Source organism: Triticum dicoccoides, chromosome 3B, assembly GCF_002162155.2.
Source record: "Triticum dicoccoides isolate Atlit2015 ecotype Zavitan chromosome 3B, WEW_v2.0, whole genome shotgun sequence".
NCBI classification, from domain to species: Eukaryota; Viridiplantae; Streptophyta; class Magnoliopsida; order Poales; family Poaceae; genus Triticum; species Triticum dicoccoides.
In genome coordinates, this window is record NC_041385.1 from 676,726,945 (window position 1) to 676,743,665 (window position 16,721).

The window sequence follows — 16,721 nt, forward strand, 5'->3', positions numbered from 1 at the left end:
CGCCTCCTCCCGCGCCCGAGCCAGGAGGGCTCATGCCGCGCCGCCCACGCCGACCCCGGCCTCCTTCACCGAGCCACCGTGCTCCGGCGACCTCGCCTCGCCGGCGCGCTGCCGCTCCGGAGCCGGCCCACGTCGCCCCGCGCCGCTGGCGAACTCCTCCGCCTCCCCGTGCCGCCCCTGCCGGGATCCGGCCGGATCCGGTCCGATCCGGCCCGGAGCACCTCGTCCCCGACCTCTCCGGCGCCTCTCCGGCCTCCTTCCTCCTCTCCGGCCAACTCCGGCGTAGTTGTCGGCGAACCTCGACCCGCGTGCCCCGAAACCCTAGATCCGTTTTCGGGAGGTATATTTTCGTCCAAGTCCCTGTTTCAGCAACATTTTCATGCCCTGTTGATCGCATCATATCTCCATGCATACTGCTCCGTTTTGTGCGTGTAATATGTCAAATTGTTCGCCTCAACGAGTACTTCATTTCATTATATTGCATCATGTTCATTTGAGCTCATCTTGATGCCTGAATCTTTGTTGCAAGAGTGCTATGTGATGTTAATCTGTTGAAACTGTTATAACATGCTCATTTGTCATTTTTGCCATGTTTGATGTGTGCATCCTATGAGGTTGATGTCTACATGTGTTTTGAACTATGCCATGCCATCTTTAAATTGGTGTTTGCCATGTATTTTTGTGGTCAATGTGGTGACTAGAACAAGCATGCAAACTAGGCTTCGTGATGTTGCTGATCTCTGTCCCTGTTCTGCTGTTATTTTCATGCCATGTAAACTTGATGCTACAGAGAGATCCATGCATATTTTGAGATACTTCAGTAATGATGTTTTGAACATATGGTTTTGCTATATCCATTCATGCCCCTGTTTGCAATTATGGAGTAGTCTAGCATGTCATTTTCGTGCTCTACTTTTGCTACAAAATGTTTCCTGGTAGATTGTTTACATGTTATTCAATTTTGCCAAGGTTGTTGTAGTTGATCCTTGCATGCTATGAACTTGTTCTTGCCTTGGTTAGCTTCATAAACATGTCTTCTTGCTGATGCTATGTTTATCTTGTCATGCAAGGACTTGTGGTGAGTGAATCGAGCTCGTTAAGTAGGGTACTTGTTGTTACTGTTCTGCTATGCTGAATCTGTTATTTGGTGATGCTATGTAAACCTGCTGCTACAAGTCATTCTATGCATAATCTAGAGATGTTCACTAAGGGTGTTTTGTTCTACATGTTATGCTCTATCCATCCATGCCCCTGGTTGCAATTATAGCCTGCTGTAGCTTGCTATAATATTTCTCCAAAGTTGCTAAATAATGTTGTTGTCAGCCTGTTAACATTAAGTTCAGTTGTTGCCATGATTGTTGCTAGTGATCCATGCACCCTATGGACTTTCTCTTGCCATGCTTAGCTTCTTAAACATGCCTTCTTACTCTTGGTTGCCTTGCCATGCCATGTATTGCTCTTTGGTGAGTGGTACAAGCTCATCTACATACCTACTTATCGTTGTTCCTGCCATGTTTGAATATGTAATATAACTTGTCATGTTTACATGGGTGCCATCATATTTTCGGTTCCTTTTTGGCTCATGGTCAGTAAGGGACTTTTGTTCTATGGGTTTAGTAGATTCATTCCATGCCTTTGTTTGCCATGATAAGTTCCTGTAACATGTTGTTTGATAGCTCTAAACATTGCAACCTGATGTTATTTTCTGCAAAGTCTGAACTGTTATTATTTGCAATCTTGCCATGTGTTTAGGAGCATGTTCTAGTGATTTCTGGAGATAGCTCAGTGTTCATGTTTTGTTATGCTTTACCTGTACATCATGTCCATGCCTTTTTTTTCATATTGTGGTACTGTAGCATGTTGTTTTAATGCTTGTAATATGCCTAGTTGCTGTTTTGGACAGCTTGTCCTTTAAACTTGTTTCATGTGTGTGTGTTGAACCGTTGCTCCGTTTTGAGTGTGCTCTATATGAAACTTGCTTATAATTGCATGTAGCTTCATATTATCATGTTGCATACTTGTTTGAGGTGTTTGCTTGATGTTTGGGTGCATTTTGCATCAATGTCATGTTTAACTTGTTTTGCTCATATCTTCTAGGCCGTAGCTCCGAATCTAATGAACTTTATATGTAACTTGACTAGAATCTCGTGTAGATCATCTTTGTGCATCTTAACTTGCTGTTTAACAACTTGAACATAAGGTTTATTCAGATCTGGACCAACTTCGAAATTTGCATATGAGGACTTACTGGATTTGTTATATGTTGTTCCCGGCCTCATTTAAACTTGTGTGGATGTGTTGTTTTTGTATGCATCATCTCTTGTCATGAGTAGCTTCTTGTAGCTTTGTCATGCATCATGCTTGTGTGTGCATCATGCCTTGTTCATGTGTGGTGTGTTTACTATGTTGTGTGCTTCTTCTCGATAGTTCCCGTTTCGTTGCGATCGTGAGGATTCGTTCATCTACGCTTGGTTCGTCTTCATGGCTTCATCTTTTTCATGGACTCGTTCTTCTTCCTAGCGGGATTTCAGGCAAGATGACCGCTACCCTGGATCTCACTACTATCATTGCTATGCTAGTTGCTTCGTTCTATCGCTATGCTCTGCAACCTATCATTTACTCTTCAAGCCTTCCCAAATTGCCATGACCTCTAACCTTTGACACCCTTCCTAGCAAACCATTGTTTGGCTATGTTACCGCTTTTGCTCAGCCCCTCTTACAGCGTTGCTAGTTGCAGGTGAAGTTGAAGATTGCTCCATGGTGGACAGGATGATGTTGGGATATCACAATATCTCTTATTATTATTAATGCATCTATATACTTGGTAAAGGGTGGAAGACTCGGCCTTATGCCTGGTGTTTTGTTCCACTCTTGCCGCCCTAGTTTCCGTCATACCGGTGTTATGTTCCCAGATTTTGCGTTCCTTACGCGGTTGGGTGATTTATGGGACCCCCTTGACAGTTCGCTTTGAATGAAACTCCTCCAGCAAGGCCCAACCTTGGTTTTACCATTTGCCTCACCACCACCTATACCCTTCCCTTGGGTCGGCCAACCCAAGGGTCATCTTTATTTTAGCCCCTCCCGGGCCAGTGCTTCTCTAAGTGTTGGTCCGAACTGAGCTGCCTGCGGGGCCACCTTGGGGCAACTTGAGGGTTGGTTTTACTCGTAGCTAGTCTAATCCGGTGTTGCCCTGAGAACGAGATATGTGTAGCTCCTATCGGGATTTGTCGGTGCATCGGGCGGCTTTGCTGGTCTTGTTTTACCATTGTCGAAATGTCTTATAAACCGGGATTCCGAGTTTGATCGGGTCTTCCTGGGAGAAGGTATATCCTTCGTTGATCGCGAGAGCTTATCATGGGCTAAGTTGGGACACCCCTGCAGGGTATAAACTTTCGAAAGTCGTGCCCGTGGTTATGGGCAGATGGGAATTTATTAATGTCCGGTTGTAGATAACTTGAGACCTGATTCGAATTAAAACACATCAACCGCGTGTGTAGCCGTGATGCTCTCTTTTCGGCGGAGTCCGGGAAGTGAACACGGTTTTGGGTTATGTTTGACGTAAGTAGGAGTTCAGGATCACTTCTTGATCATTGATAGTTTCACAACCTTTCTGCTTGCTCTCTTCTCGCTCTTATTTGCGTATGTTAGCCACCATATATGCTTAGTCGCTGCTGCAACCTCACCACTTTACCCCTTCCTTTCCCATTAAGCTTTGCTAGTCTTGATACCCATGGTAATGGGATTGCTGAGTCCTCGTGGCTCACAGATTACTACACCAACAGTTGCAGGTGCAGGTTATGCGATGATCATGACGCGAGAGCGATGTTTGCTTGTCTTGGAGTTCTTCTTTTGCTTCTTCTTCGATCAGGGGATAGGTTCCAGGTCGGCAGCCTGGGCTAGCAGGGTGGATGTCGTTTGTGTTTCATCTGTAGTCGGATGATGCTCTTATGTATTGTGATGTTGTATTCGTGTGGCATTGTATGCCTCTTGTATGTATCCCCATCCATTATGTAATGTTGATGTAATGATATCCACCTTGCAAAAAGCGTTTCAATATGCGGGTCTATCCTTGGTGGGACCTTCGAGTTCCTTTTGGATAGGGTCGCATATTGGGCGTGACAGTAGTTCATCACAATTTCAAGCCCATGGATCGGATATGGTCCAATGTTAGACTGAGATAAGGATAGGATGGGTAATCTCAACTACATCTACAAACCATAAGAATGTAGAGGTTGTTAACATGCTTTGAATGAGAAGAACCCCTTTTTCCAAGCTTGTGGACATGTTTAGGGAGAGGGGGTTGCTAGAAGATAGCATCCACACCTTTGTGGAAGAGCAAGTAGTAATGCTCCTTCATGTTGTTGGTCATAATTAGAGGTTCACACTTATTCATAACACATTGAAGAGATCTAGTGAGACAATTTCTTGGTATTTCAAGCAAGTCTTGTATGTGACTGGAGATCTCAGGAGAGATGATCAAGGAACCTACTGGTCAGACTCCTACGAAGATACGATGAGCTATAGATGGTTTCCATATTTCAAGGTGCACACTACTACCTATTAGTTCTTGCCATGACATGATCGCATTATTGTGATCCATAACAGTTCTTTCACGCCATCACATGATTGTATTGGCGCAATAGATGGTACTCATGTGACTGCTAGAGTGTCGAGGTCACATGCTGCAACATAGAGGGATAAAAAACACTACACAAGCCAGAATGTGCTTGCTATTGTTATTTTTTCTCTCGAGTTCACATATGTGTTAGCTGGTTGGAAAGGACCAACCCATGATGCTAACAAAAATATCCCTGATGGTAAGTTCTACCTAGGAGACGCTGGATGTGCATGTCAGCTTGGGATTCTTCCACCCTTCAGAAAAGCAGGTACCATCTCAATGAGTTATCTTCAGGGAATTATCCTAAGCCTGGATAGGAATTGTTTAATCTCAAACACTCTAGCCTTAGAGTTACGGTTGAGAGGGCATTTGATGCTTTGAAGAATATATTTAAGATCCTTGATCAAAAGGTATTCCATGCTTTCCCCGCCCAAGTTAGGCTTGTTCTGGCATGTTGCGTTCTTCATTGGATCTTATACTAGGGCCTTGATGAGTGTGTGCCGGAGGAGGAAGATGTGACAACTGATAATTTTGAGTCCGACCATGGCATGAAGGCACGTGCCAATGAAGCTTCGAAGATAAAAAATATTTGGAGTAGCCTAATGAAATTTGGGCTAATTGAGGTACCACAAAGATCTGAAGAATAATAAGAATAAGCGGATGGTGAACTTCCCCCCTGGCCGGCATTGATGAACTTTATCCCGTTGAGCCATATGATTGTTAATTTGGTACTATCACTTGGTAGTCTGTTAGTCTTGTACTGCCATTTGTTAGTAACTAGGACGAACTTCCATTTATTTAGTAGCTACGATTGAAAGGTACTGTGTGGTAAGATCGCCAGTAGTGAGAAGGCCGGGGTGACCATAACATTAGGCCTAGAGCAACCAAACGCCATGTAATTACATCTTCACAACAATAACCTCAAGGACAAATATTATTGATATTAAAAAAATAGTCCAACAAACTCTCGCGCCCATAGCCATGCACACACTTATTTTCTCCTAGAAGGGCATTATCTTTGGGTGGGGTGGGGCGGCAACAGAAATGTGTTTTGAGCCGATTCACTAGATAAATGGGCCATTTACTAAGGGATTTTCAGAAGAAGAAAATCATGGGCTGAAAGGCGTTGGCCTACGTATGGCCCTATTGAAGCTTTGTCACTACCTCAACCGTATCACATTATGTATTTTTTGCCATTGGTCCCATATAAAGTATGTAGCATTAGTTATGCCTTTCCTCTTTCCGACCTCCACCCGCCGTCGAGTCATTGTTCACCCCAAGAATTTCATGAAAAGGAGGACGTTTATTTAATAAGATTAAAACACGGTAACAAAAAGATATGAGAAAACGCTCAAGTCATTTAGCGAAAACTAGCTAATGAGAAGAAATTTTATCTACCTCATTCCCATGCACATAAGTAAAAGTTCAAATTAGTGGCCATCTAAATGGCCGACTAGCCATAAATTCTACTCCCTCTGTCTCAGAATATAAAAACGTTTTTGACACTAGTATAGTGTAAAAAACGTTTTTATATTTTGGGACGGAGGGTATTTAACATGGATTGTTTCCTCCCATTGATTGACAAAGTTTAAGGTCTCACTTTAGCATAATAGTTTCTTTTCTTTTGTGAATAGTATAACTATCAAGTCCAGTGACTAATTATGTAAATATATGTGTAGCAGAGAAATTAGGGGTCGAGGAGGTCAGCCACTGTGGAGTTTGTTGATTCCCCTCGTCCCCCCGGTCATGATGTAAGAGAGACGTGGGATTTTTGTGCGTATTTAGAAGTTTTATTAGCATGATTTATATAATCTTCATTGCTAACACCTTGGTAGAGGGTCCGATACCGTCGAGAATAAAGGTACTCTGGGTCTTCTGCTGTTGTGGTTGTCCTTTATCATGCAGTGCCACATAGCCATATTTTTTTTGTCTCTACGGGTTTGGTGTGTCTAACCTTGCATACATTAGGTTTACATAAGTGCGGATTCGTTCATATAAGTCTGACGAGTTTAAGTTAGTGTTTTTGTCGCATTTTTGTGATCCATTGTGACTTTAGAGAGTCAAACTTTTGGGGTTATGGCCAAGATCTTGTGGCTTGAATACATGTACCTCTAGGGGATCATACCCGACCAAGAATACAAATAGGCCGACTAAGAGGATCTTGTTGCCTTTTATTTTACTAGATTTGGAGCCAAGTTGTATCCATTTATTCACCAGACCAAGAAAATCACAACTTTTGATTCCATTCAGAAAAGATTACTCATAGTTCCCATCCTTTGGATGGGCGACTCAAGAGCATTTTTGAAACCTACGAATCAAGTTCATGCAGGTGTATGAGTGGCAGTTCGATGTGGATTTTGGTTTATATCCTTGCGGATTCGTTCATACGGGTTTGATGAGTACATGTTAGCGTTTACTGTCGCTTTTGTTGGTGTGATTTGTTGTGAGTTTGGAGTCCCTCTATTGACATTATGGTGAAGATGTTCTAGTTTTACCACATGTACCTATAGGAGATCATCCTCGACCTATGGTGAAGATGTTCTATTTTTTACCACATGTACCTATAGGAGATCATCCCTGACCTAAGTACTTTCATTCCTCATGGCTTACCATCCTTTTGGATTGGTGACTCAAGAGTATTTATGGAATATATGTAGTCAAGTTTGTGCAAGTATATGAGTGGCGGAGTACTTTCTATTATAGGAGTTACTTTGAATTTTCTTGGACCTCTCATTCAAAATATTATACTTGCAATTAACGTTGACTTTAAATTACACATCATTCTAAAAAAACATTGCAAAGATATTGGTTCAGTTCCGTATAATCTATTATTTCACGCATAAAGAAAATTCGATGCGCACGAGGGGTAGTCATTAGCAGAAGAAATGATTTTTCAATTCTCCTATTTTCTTGATGCAATAGAGTTTACACCACGTAAAAAATATTATAGCCTCTTTGGGTTGTAGGAAATCGAAAACACGGAAATCAAAAATACACATGATCGAGATGCCAGTGCTACGTATTCCTACATGGTTTCAAAATGAAAAAAGTCCATTTTACCCCCTCAAGAAAATGGGTTGTTCGCATAACCCCCTAAACTTTTATTTGGTTCACTTAACCCTCCGGTCTATCCCAAACCGTTCAGAAATCGTCATTGGTGGGTTTGCACGGGTGGTTTTGTTGATGTGGACGGCTCAAAGCGGTTTGTTGACTAGTGGGGCCCTCCTCTCCTCCCTGTCCCACATCCACAACCATCCGAGAGTGCATGAGCCTTGGTCGAGGGCCACTATTGTCGTGCACGCGTCCGGAGGAAGCATAAAGCCACGACAAGATGTGCGGAATATCTACCTCGTTGCCCTCTTGAACTCTCAGCTCCGCCCAATTCATTGTGCCAAGCCAACCCCAATCTAGCCTCGCATTGTCATCTTCCTCGCCACTACTGCCAGTCGTCGCGCCAAAATTTGCCATCACTAGCGCGCCACCGGCCTCCATGACCCCTTCCTTGACACGGGACCACCTCTCGCACCTTCTAGATAGCTTCCCGGTAAGCTCCACGACCCTAAGCCCCTTCCTCACAAGGTTGCGCTCTGACTGCGGCCTCGACGTCCATAGCGTCATTGTAGGGCACCCTCGGTCTCCCTTGGTGGACCAACACCCCCTGGGTGAGCCCTTGCTCCTCCGGAGCCTCTCCGTTCCCTTCCTCATCTTTGTAGCCTACTCACGTCGTGCGCCGCCCATAACCGCAGCGGGGACCGAAAGTTGGCCATGTGGGGAGAGGTCCTCGGGGACGTGCAACTCCAAATGGACGAGTCTGTCAGCTCATAAGCAGATGAGAAGAAGGGTTCGCCGGAGGAAGAGATCGAGGCAGCGGCATTCGATACTGGAGACGGGGAAGAAGACATAGGTGCTGGCGATTCACGGTCACTCAAAAAAAGTCCTTTGGCAGGAACGTAGAGTGGAGCGAGGGAAAGCTCTAGGACAAGGCTTTAAGGCAAGGGGGAGGTGTTGGCCGCGCAGGCGAAGGACTATAGCACCAGCGGCATAAGCTGAGCGTCGACGTGCTCTCAACATACATGAGGAGAGAGGGAATGCACCGACGAAAGGGCCTCGTTGGTCAAATACCGCCTTGACCGTTCCATGCCAGCGACCGAGCCTAATAAACCTGCTAGAGATGACTTTTAACGGTTTGGGAAAGATCAGGGGGTTAAGTGAACCAAAAATAATAATTCAGGGGGTTATGCGAACAACCCATTCTCTTCGGCGGAGTAAAATGGACTTTTTTTACTTTCAAGACATAGGCATTTGTAGAGAGTCGTCTTTGGATGCCGCACATGAGAAACACACAAATATAGATGATTGGTTAGAGAGAGTAGAAAGATAGAATGCAAGTGCATTGGATTTTTCAAAGTAAATAAAATAAAAAGAGGTTTAAGGTCATGTTGAGATATCTATGGAATAAACGCCGTAAGAATGGATTAATCTTGTTGATTGTTTAGCAAAGCACTGTTTTAGACTTAATTTATCTAAATTTTGGGACTTCAATGCTCGTGACTTTTTTCCACATATTGTAAATGACATGGTTATCATCTGAGGAACAAAGTTATTTATGTTCAAACAAAAAAAAGGGCGTAAGAATGGATTCCAAAAGAGATTGGTATTCTAACAAAAAAATGCTGACCAAAATCCCACGGTACAAAGTATTTCCTTCCAAAAAATGTACATGGATTTAAATCCTCCAATATTCTTATGAAATTTCTTCAATTCAAGAGGACCCTCACTATGTCAAGTAATCCACTTTTTCCTCTTCAACCCACATTCACATTTGGAGATAGTCTTAATCATCGTGTGCAATCGAGTTTTAGGGGGGGGGGGGGTTGCCATTTTCTTCAGATTAATTTTTCATAGAGAAGACATTGTTCCTTTTAAGAAAATGTCATCATTTGATCTCGAACGATCAAATGGTTGCGAGGGTGTTCGCCGAGAGTTTCTTCCGCGCGAACGTTCGCCAGTTAGCATTACAGTAGATTATTGAGTATTTATTGGTTACTATATTCTCTAGAAACTAGTCACCACATGATCATTCTCTCAAGAAAATGTTCACTTTACCCCCTGATTACAATATTTATTCTAAACACGATTATTCTCTCAAGAAAATGGTCACTTCTTTTGTTCAAATATAGAATGAAGTCCATGGTTTGCTGCAACCAAATCCTTGCCACTATTTTGATCTCTTGGAGGCCCCTCTCTTCGACGTCCTTGGCTGACGCCATCGCCACGTGGTAGGCCAGCACGCAGAAGCGCCAACAACCAACAGATCCAAAAAAGTGCGAACCCCAAGACCAAGAGGGGCATTCAGGTCATTCCACGTACGTGGGGCCAGGTCCTCCTCTCGTAATCGTCCTCTCCGGAAACGGGGGGCAGGAAATGACCATCGTGCCCCGAGTCTTTATTCCCTCCCATTTCTGCCGCTATCTTTTCGGAAAGCCCCCGGACCCAACCAGACCCAACCCAACCACCCACCCACCCACCCAACCCTGGTTAGCGCTCTGCCACGACCTGACGCGCCCGTCCCATCAGATCCCGCAGGCAGGCACATACACCCGTCCCACCATAGGCCTCCCCCTTGCGCGTGGGCCAGGCCATTCATTGCACCGCGCCGGTGTACAAGGACCGGGCTTACGGGGTCGTGCTTCACCTCGAAGGAATCGACCCCATCACCTCCCCCCTCTTTATCTCGGAGCGGCCGCCGCCGCAAACCCTAACCACGGTTCCGATCCGGTTCGACGACGACGAGGAAGGAAGGAGCGAGACGGGGGCGGAGCGGCCAGATCTGAGGAGATCCGACGGAGGGTGGAGCGGAGATGGTGGTGAACGGCCGGCCGCTGAAGAAGGCGAGGACGCGCGCGGAGGCCAGCGACTTCGCGGGGTTCCCGGCGGCCACGGACGGCGGGGCGGTCGGGACGTTCCGGGAGGCGGTGAGGGGCTTCCTCGCGAGGCACGCGCGGCTGCTGCCGCTGCCCTCCATCTTCTCGCCGGCGGCCGCGGCCGCCCCGCCGCACCTGCTGACGTGGAGGGTGTCGCTGCGGGTCGGCGAGGAAGGGGCGGAGGAGGACGCCGGTGGCTGCGGTGTGGAGCTCAACGTCGTCGAGGAGGATGTGCTCAGATCGCGATCTGTGTATTGCGATCAGTGCAGAGTCGTAGGTGAGTTGCTTTCCTTTTCCCCCTTTTCTTTTATTTTTTTTGTCTCAGAACATTGTTTTCCTCGTATAAAATTGTGTTTTTTTCTGTTGGAAAACTTTTTGTTGAATAATGTCCTGTTTGTCTTTTTATTATTTATATTGATTTAATTTTTTAATTATTTTGCGTGTTTGATTTTTTTCGAGTGACAGGTAAATGCCGCCTGTATGGCATCGCATGTTTTCCTGTATTTTTTTAGGCCAACTGTTATCAAATTTTATTGTTGGGGTGTTGCTTTTGAGCGAACAATGTGCATGATTATTTTCGTTCTCCTGATTGTCACAATCATACAGTAGCGGTGATGGAATCTCATTTTCTAATGCATCTGTGCGCTGTTGCAGGATGGAGTGGGCACCCGGTGTGCGGCAAGCGCTACCATTTCATCATCGAGAACGACAGCATCCAGATGGCTGGCCGTCGTCGCACCTGCTGCCTGCGCTGCGGGACTCCCATGGCAGCTGCAGAATCAAGGTTGGAAGAACAAACATGCATATCAGTTCTTGGACAAAACGAACATACAATTCTGCATGTATATCTGAAGAAAAAATTACATATCACCGAACGATTGAACTGCATGCCCAAATGGTTTTCCAGTCGTGCGAAGTTCTTGAATTGGTTCAGCCCATGTGCTGTATGTGCGATTTTATTTTACAGTCTGTTCAAAGATTCTTCTCTGTGCAAAGATGTATCCTTACCTTGGATGCAATTTCTTCTCCAGGTGCCTCCTGTGCAACTTTGACATGGAAGGCGAAGAGCTGGAAGAGTGCGGCTACCTGCATCTTGATGATTCCTCTCACTTGCTGCACGCCGTTGTGCATGCGAACGGCTATGGGCATCTTCTCAGGGTAAATGGCCGTGAGGGCGGGTCGAGGCACCTTACTGGCCGTGACATAATGAGCTTCTGGGATCGCCTGTGCAAGGTGCTGCATGTCAGGTAAACGGCTTTTACTGCTGTTGATGGTGCACTTAGGGTGACATGACATGACCATTATTCAAACACCATCCATCCAGCAATAGCACTGAGAATTCCATTTGGCCCCTTCCAGGAAGGTCACTGTCATGGACATATCCAAGAAGCAGGGAATGGACTACAGGCTTCTGCATGCCATCACAACTGGGCATCCCTGGTATGGTGAATGGGGATACAAGTTTGGCGCTGGTAGTTTTGCTCATACCTCGGATACCTACCAGGAGGCAGTTAATGTGCTCTCCGGTATACACCTGGCGTTATACTCCTCACATCGCAGCCCCATCAGAACCCCTTTGCAGAACACAATTGCTCTGTATTGGTCCCTTTCTGATCGACAGCTTGTGACTGTGAGGGACCTCTTCCGGTTCATAATGCACCTGCTTCACCAAGCTCGTAAGGACGCTGAGATGTCAAAACCAGCCATGGATGAGCATAGAGAAGTTGAATCGAACGTGCTCTGCATGTGGACAAATGAAGACATCAACCGAGCTGAAGCTGCAATGCTCAAGGTCCTCCGGGCTGTCCAAGCTGGGCGCTGGGTGTCCTGGCGTGCACTGAGGGGAGCTGCATCGAAGGCTGTTGATTCACAGGAACTGCTTGATTACTCTCTTCGAGGTCTGCGGGGGAAACTGATGGACGATGGCCATTTCATTGCTGTCCGCTGCAATACTGAGACAAGCGCAATTGAATACAGGTAAACTTTGTCTCCAGTATGTTGCTCCAATTTGCAGAACTTCATCAGGCCTTGTCTTTGACCCTTATTTCATGCCAAAACAGGCTGGAAACATATTCCAATCAGTCCCCAGTTGATGCAACTGTGTTTGGACCCTCTGTAGTGCATCTTGCACATGATCTTCGCTTCCTCTATGATGCTCTGCTGAACCCAGAAAGAATGCTGTCTTCGCAACCAGAGGTGGTGGGTGCATCAGCACACAATGCAGCTGCAAGGATACTTGACTGCAAGCAGTTCATCAAACACTACGATGAGAGTGCTCCAGAATCTCCCCCGAACCCAATCCTGCTTGCTGTGAGGTGCTCCATTGAACTGCTTGATCACCCAAAGGACTACACTGCACCTCCGGTGGAACTTGTACTTTTACCAGCAACCGCTACCCTGGGTGAACTGAAAATGCTGGCCGCAAGGGTCTTTCAAGAAACGTACCTCATGTTCCATAGCTTCCAGGCTGAACAGCTCCCTGAATTCCCAAACTTAAGTGACACAACCCCTGTGAAGCACGTGCTTGGCCCAAGCCAGCTTGTTAGGGTGAGAGGACGGTGCACTGGGGATCACAGGAGAATTGTGCAGTTCAGGATGGAGAGGGGCTTGGAGAACTGGACGGTGGACTGCACCTGTGGTGCCAAGGACGATGACGGTGAGAGGATGATGGCGTGTGATGCGTGTGGAGTGTGGCAGCACACAAGATGCTCAGGAATCAGTGATTTTGAAGAAGTCCCTGAAAAATTCATCTGCAGGAAGTGTGCCAGTCCACGCAAAGGAAAGGGGGGTCGTGGTGGTGGGGGTGGCAGTGGTGGCGGCAGAATGGAGATGGCTTCTGCCGGGAGGTGCAAGGATGAGATAGGATCGTCTGTTGGTGGTGCGGGCAAAATTGGGCGCCTAGCAACTGTTGGGTGACTGTACATAATGTAGTGAAATGTAAATACTGAGAGCTGAGAGTGGAGAGCAGCGCCTGAGGCCTCTCTGGACCTGTGGTTAATGGAATCTTTGTCTTTTGACCAGTATTTCTTCTATTCCCTCGAAGTAATCCTCTGTTTCTGTTAAATCATCTGGTGTTCTGCATTAGAACGAGAAAAAAATAGTGAGATGACACGAATAAACCATGACGGTTCAGTAATTACACATTTTAAACATATCGGATATATTTCTACTTCACAAGACAGATTAAATTCAGTGAAGCATAATCGAGCAAAACTACAAATCTAAGTGAAACTATCAAGATTGATGTCTTGAAGACAAATAAATGTAACTACTGGTTATGTGTTTAACTGTGTGAAAATATATGATATTATGTTCATAAGCTAGGCACATCTGAAACATAAAAATGATATATAGTAACACAAAATGATATATTGTTTCATGATAAGCTGTGAACTTCCATTACAAAATACCAAAAAGTCATAGCAGTACCTATCCATTATCATTTATCATCTTACTGCTTAAACAAAGAAACGATGCCATGATGAGACTGTTCAGTTTGTCCTAGTTTTGTTCTATTTGGAATGAAAACTGCACAAACCCCAAACAGATTAAACGTGAAAGAACTTACTTACCACAAGTTTGTTGGATAACAAGTTAAAGCTTGTCTTGACGACGTTTGAAATGATAAATCTGTAAAATAAAAATTCACTAGAACTTTAAGCATGAAAGCAGAGGTACTGAGCAATTAGCGAATGGTAAGTGTGGAGATAGAACAGAGGGCACATACCTATACCTTATTTACGCTGCAAAAAGAGCTTCCTCGGGTCATTGATTAACAAGACAGGTGTGCGACGAACATGAAATCTGCACAGAAAATAGTGTGATTAAGTAACTGCATTTATGAGGACTAATAGCAGATGACAGTAGTTACAAATCAAACATCGTCAAGGATGTTAAAGCTACTCCAAGTTGGACGGTGTACACATTTTATACTTCTATAAATCAGAGTCATAAGGCACAACAACAGCCTTAGCACAAACGTGAGGTGATAGTGCAGTGCTGGGCAATGTCTTGAAGGCTGTTTGTAGAGTGGGCATATCGGTGATTATGCCATCACCTTTAACAAACATGGCTATTCTGGAGATTACACTTGTATGTTCATAAATCGTCATAACAAATGCAATATTTTAGTGTTGAAGAAAAAGAGTACTAGAAGCTTCTACTGAATATAATTATCTATTTATAAGTGTAATCAATTGCTTAGATCTGAAGGCAGAAAGAACTACATAATATCCAACCATAAAATCGTCACTTTATGTGTTCTTCGAAATATTGATGGTTACACTGTGTGTGCTCACCAGAATTTTAGCAAATGTCAAAAGGAACAAACTATACATAACAGATAGCTAAGTAAATTATGCTTTCCATATATGATCATGAAAAGTAGAAGGATGTTGTAGACATGAGACTTCATATATAAATATTTAGAGCCTACTTGGTTTGAGCCAAATTTTGGCAACCCTAAAAAATTGGCAGTTGAATGCTTGGGCTCCAATTTCTGGCAATTCTTCGAATCAAACACTAGCAAAGTTGCCAAATGTTGGCCAGTCTGAGCTTTGCCAAAAATTGGCAAGCCAAAATGTGGCTCCAAAGCAAGCAGGCTCTTATTTACTGCATGCAGCTTCTGAGATCCTGAACAGAGTAAAGATCTTGGATTCTCTGGTATGAGCTAGAAAAAACTGATTAATCAGAGTTATCGTGTTGATTGATATTATAGCACTTATCTACGCGCATCCTATCAAAGATCAAAAAACTAAGCTGATCACAGCTAGCATCTATGTTCATCAAACATTCAAAGGGTTCTCAACCGGCATGATGACACTGAAAATGAACTCTGTTCGGCGTTTAGCCACAGCTATACTCTTATGACCAGCAGCAACTGAGAAGTAAGACCAGACCTAACATTTCATAAGTGCCACAAATGACACATCTGGTGTCCATCGTACCACTTCCCAAGAAACTGAAGCTAACAATTCCCTCCACAGAGTTCAAAACTGCAAGCACACAGAAAGGATGATCACCAACTAAGAACCTATAAACTATCAAACGCTAACACATTTTCAAGCCTTCAAAGACACAACTCTTATCTTCTTAATTTCTCCTACTTGATAAAATGCTAGTATTGAATATTTACACCCTTGAATGAAACAGAATCAACCAAGTGGCGAACCAGATATTCGAAACACTGGAAGCAAGCCAATCGTGCACCAGAACCTGAATAGAATACCTGAAAAGAGCAGCCGGCCACCAATGCACCTAACGGGTAGCAAGAACACGAGGGTGCGCATCGCCTTTCCAGCACCTGCCTTAACACATAAGACACGAAAACGCAAAAGACTATTATTAAGCCCTAAAATGATCCGAGCCACGCGGAACCAGAATCACAATCACTAATTGTTAATTAACTACCAGATTCCGAAGCCGGCTAAAACATCGAGGGGATAATCAGCACATACCCCAATTCGGAACGCGAGCATGGAACCCTAAAATCCGCCCGGCCGAAATACGAACTCCGAGCTCGAAGCAGGGGCGGATCAAGACGGCGCGCAGCGCGCGTGCACCAGCGCAGCCGAAATTCGTTGAGGCCGGCTGAGCTCATCCAATCGCCGGATTACATGAAGCTCACCGATGGTCGCCCGGCCGAGGCTGCGAGCGGGGTGGGGTCGAGGCAGCAAGCGACCCGCGCGATGAGGCCGATGGCCGCGACGCGCGTGGCGAGAGGCGGAGGGCGCTGGCAAGCTGCGGGGAGCTAGCTCGAGGGCGCGGCGCGGGGGTCGTGGAGCGGGGCGGGGAGGCTGGAGGCGCATCGGCCGGGATTGGAGCTTGCTTGGGAAGGGCAGGGGCAGGGCGGGGCGGGGGTAGGGTAGGTCAGGACTCGGGAGAGGAAGAAGAAGACTGCGGGAGGAAACGGGTACGGGGGAGGACGGGACGGTGGAGAGGAAACCGTGGAGATCTCGCCTCACCCTTCGACAGCAGATATTTGGGTAAAAAAAGAAAAAGAAAATGCGAGAGCACTAATATCACGAGGCGCTGTGAGGAAAAGCTGATACAGCGTGGTTTCTCTGCGGATACGTAATTAATGTGCATGATGATGGGGTCGGAAGGCCGCATCGTATCTGCGCCAATGCCACACGCAAGGTGAGGAATTGGTCAAGGATTCGGTAATAGGAGTACTGTTA

The 16,721-nt window shown here is 45.4% G+C and overlaps 1 protein-coding gene and 1 long non-coding RNA gene across 5 annotated transcripts; one reads left to right on the forward strand and one right to left on the reverse strand.

Annotated features, from left to right (window-relative positions):
• Positions 1-10,193: 10,193 nt before the first annotated feature.
• LOC119277792 (PHD finger protein At1g33420-like) lies at positions 10,194-13,574 on the forward strand. The gene is made up of 5 exons (XM_037559119.1): positions 10,194-10,819; positions 11,197-11,326; positions 11,574-11,789; positions 11,902-12,519; positions 12,603-13,574. The coding sequence occupies exons 1-5, from the start codon at positions 10,480-10,482 to the stop codon at positions 13,456-13,458; spliced, it is 2,160 nt and encodes a 719-aa protein (XP_037415016.1). The 5' UTR covers positions 10,194-10,479; the 3' UTR covers positions 13,459-13,574.
• Positions 13,482-16,470, reverse strand: LOC119277793. Of its 4 annotated transcripts, none has more exons than XR_005137316.1 (5): positions 15,952-16,470; positions 15,770-15,844; positions 14,270-14,346; positions 14,115-14,172; positions 13,482-13,618 (listed from the first exon to the last, which is right to left on the reverse strand). It is a non-coding gene; the product is annotated as an uncharacterized LOC119277793 (long non-coding RNA). The 4 variants fall into 4 exon arrangements; XR_005137315.1 differs by having other exon boundaries at positions 15,770-15,848; XR_005137314.1 differs by having other exon boundaries at positions 15,770-15,848; positions 15,999-16,467.
• Between the last annotated feature and the right edge of the window lie 251 nt (positions 16,471-16,721).

Bases quoted from the DNA above. Each gene is read 5' to 3' on its own strand.
- LOC119277792 (XM_037559119.1), top strand. From the start codon at position 10,480: ATGGTGGTGAACGGCCGGCCGCTGAAGAAGGCGAGGACGCGCGCGGAG. The intron at 11,790-11,901 runs GTAAACGGCTTT...GGCCCCTTCCAG, and splicing joins TGCAAGGTGCTGCATGTCAG to GAAGGTCACTGTCATGGACA. The intron at 12,520-12,602 runs GTAAACTTTGTC...ATGCCAAAACAG, and splicing joins ACAAGCGCAATTGAATACAG to GCTGGAAACATATTCCAATC.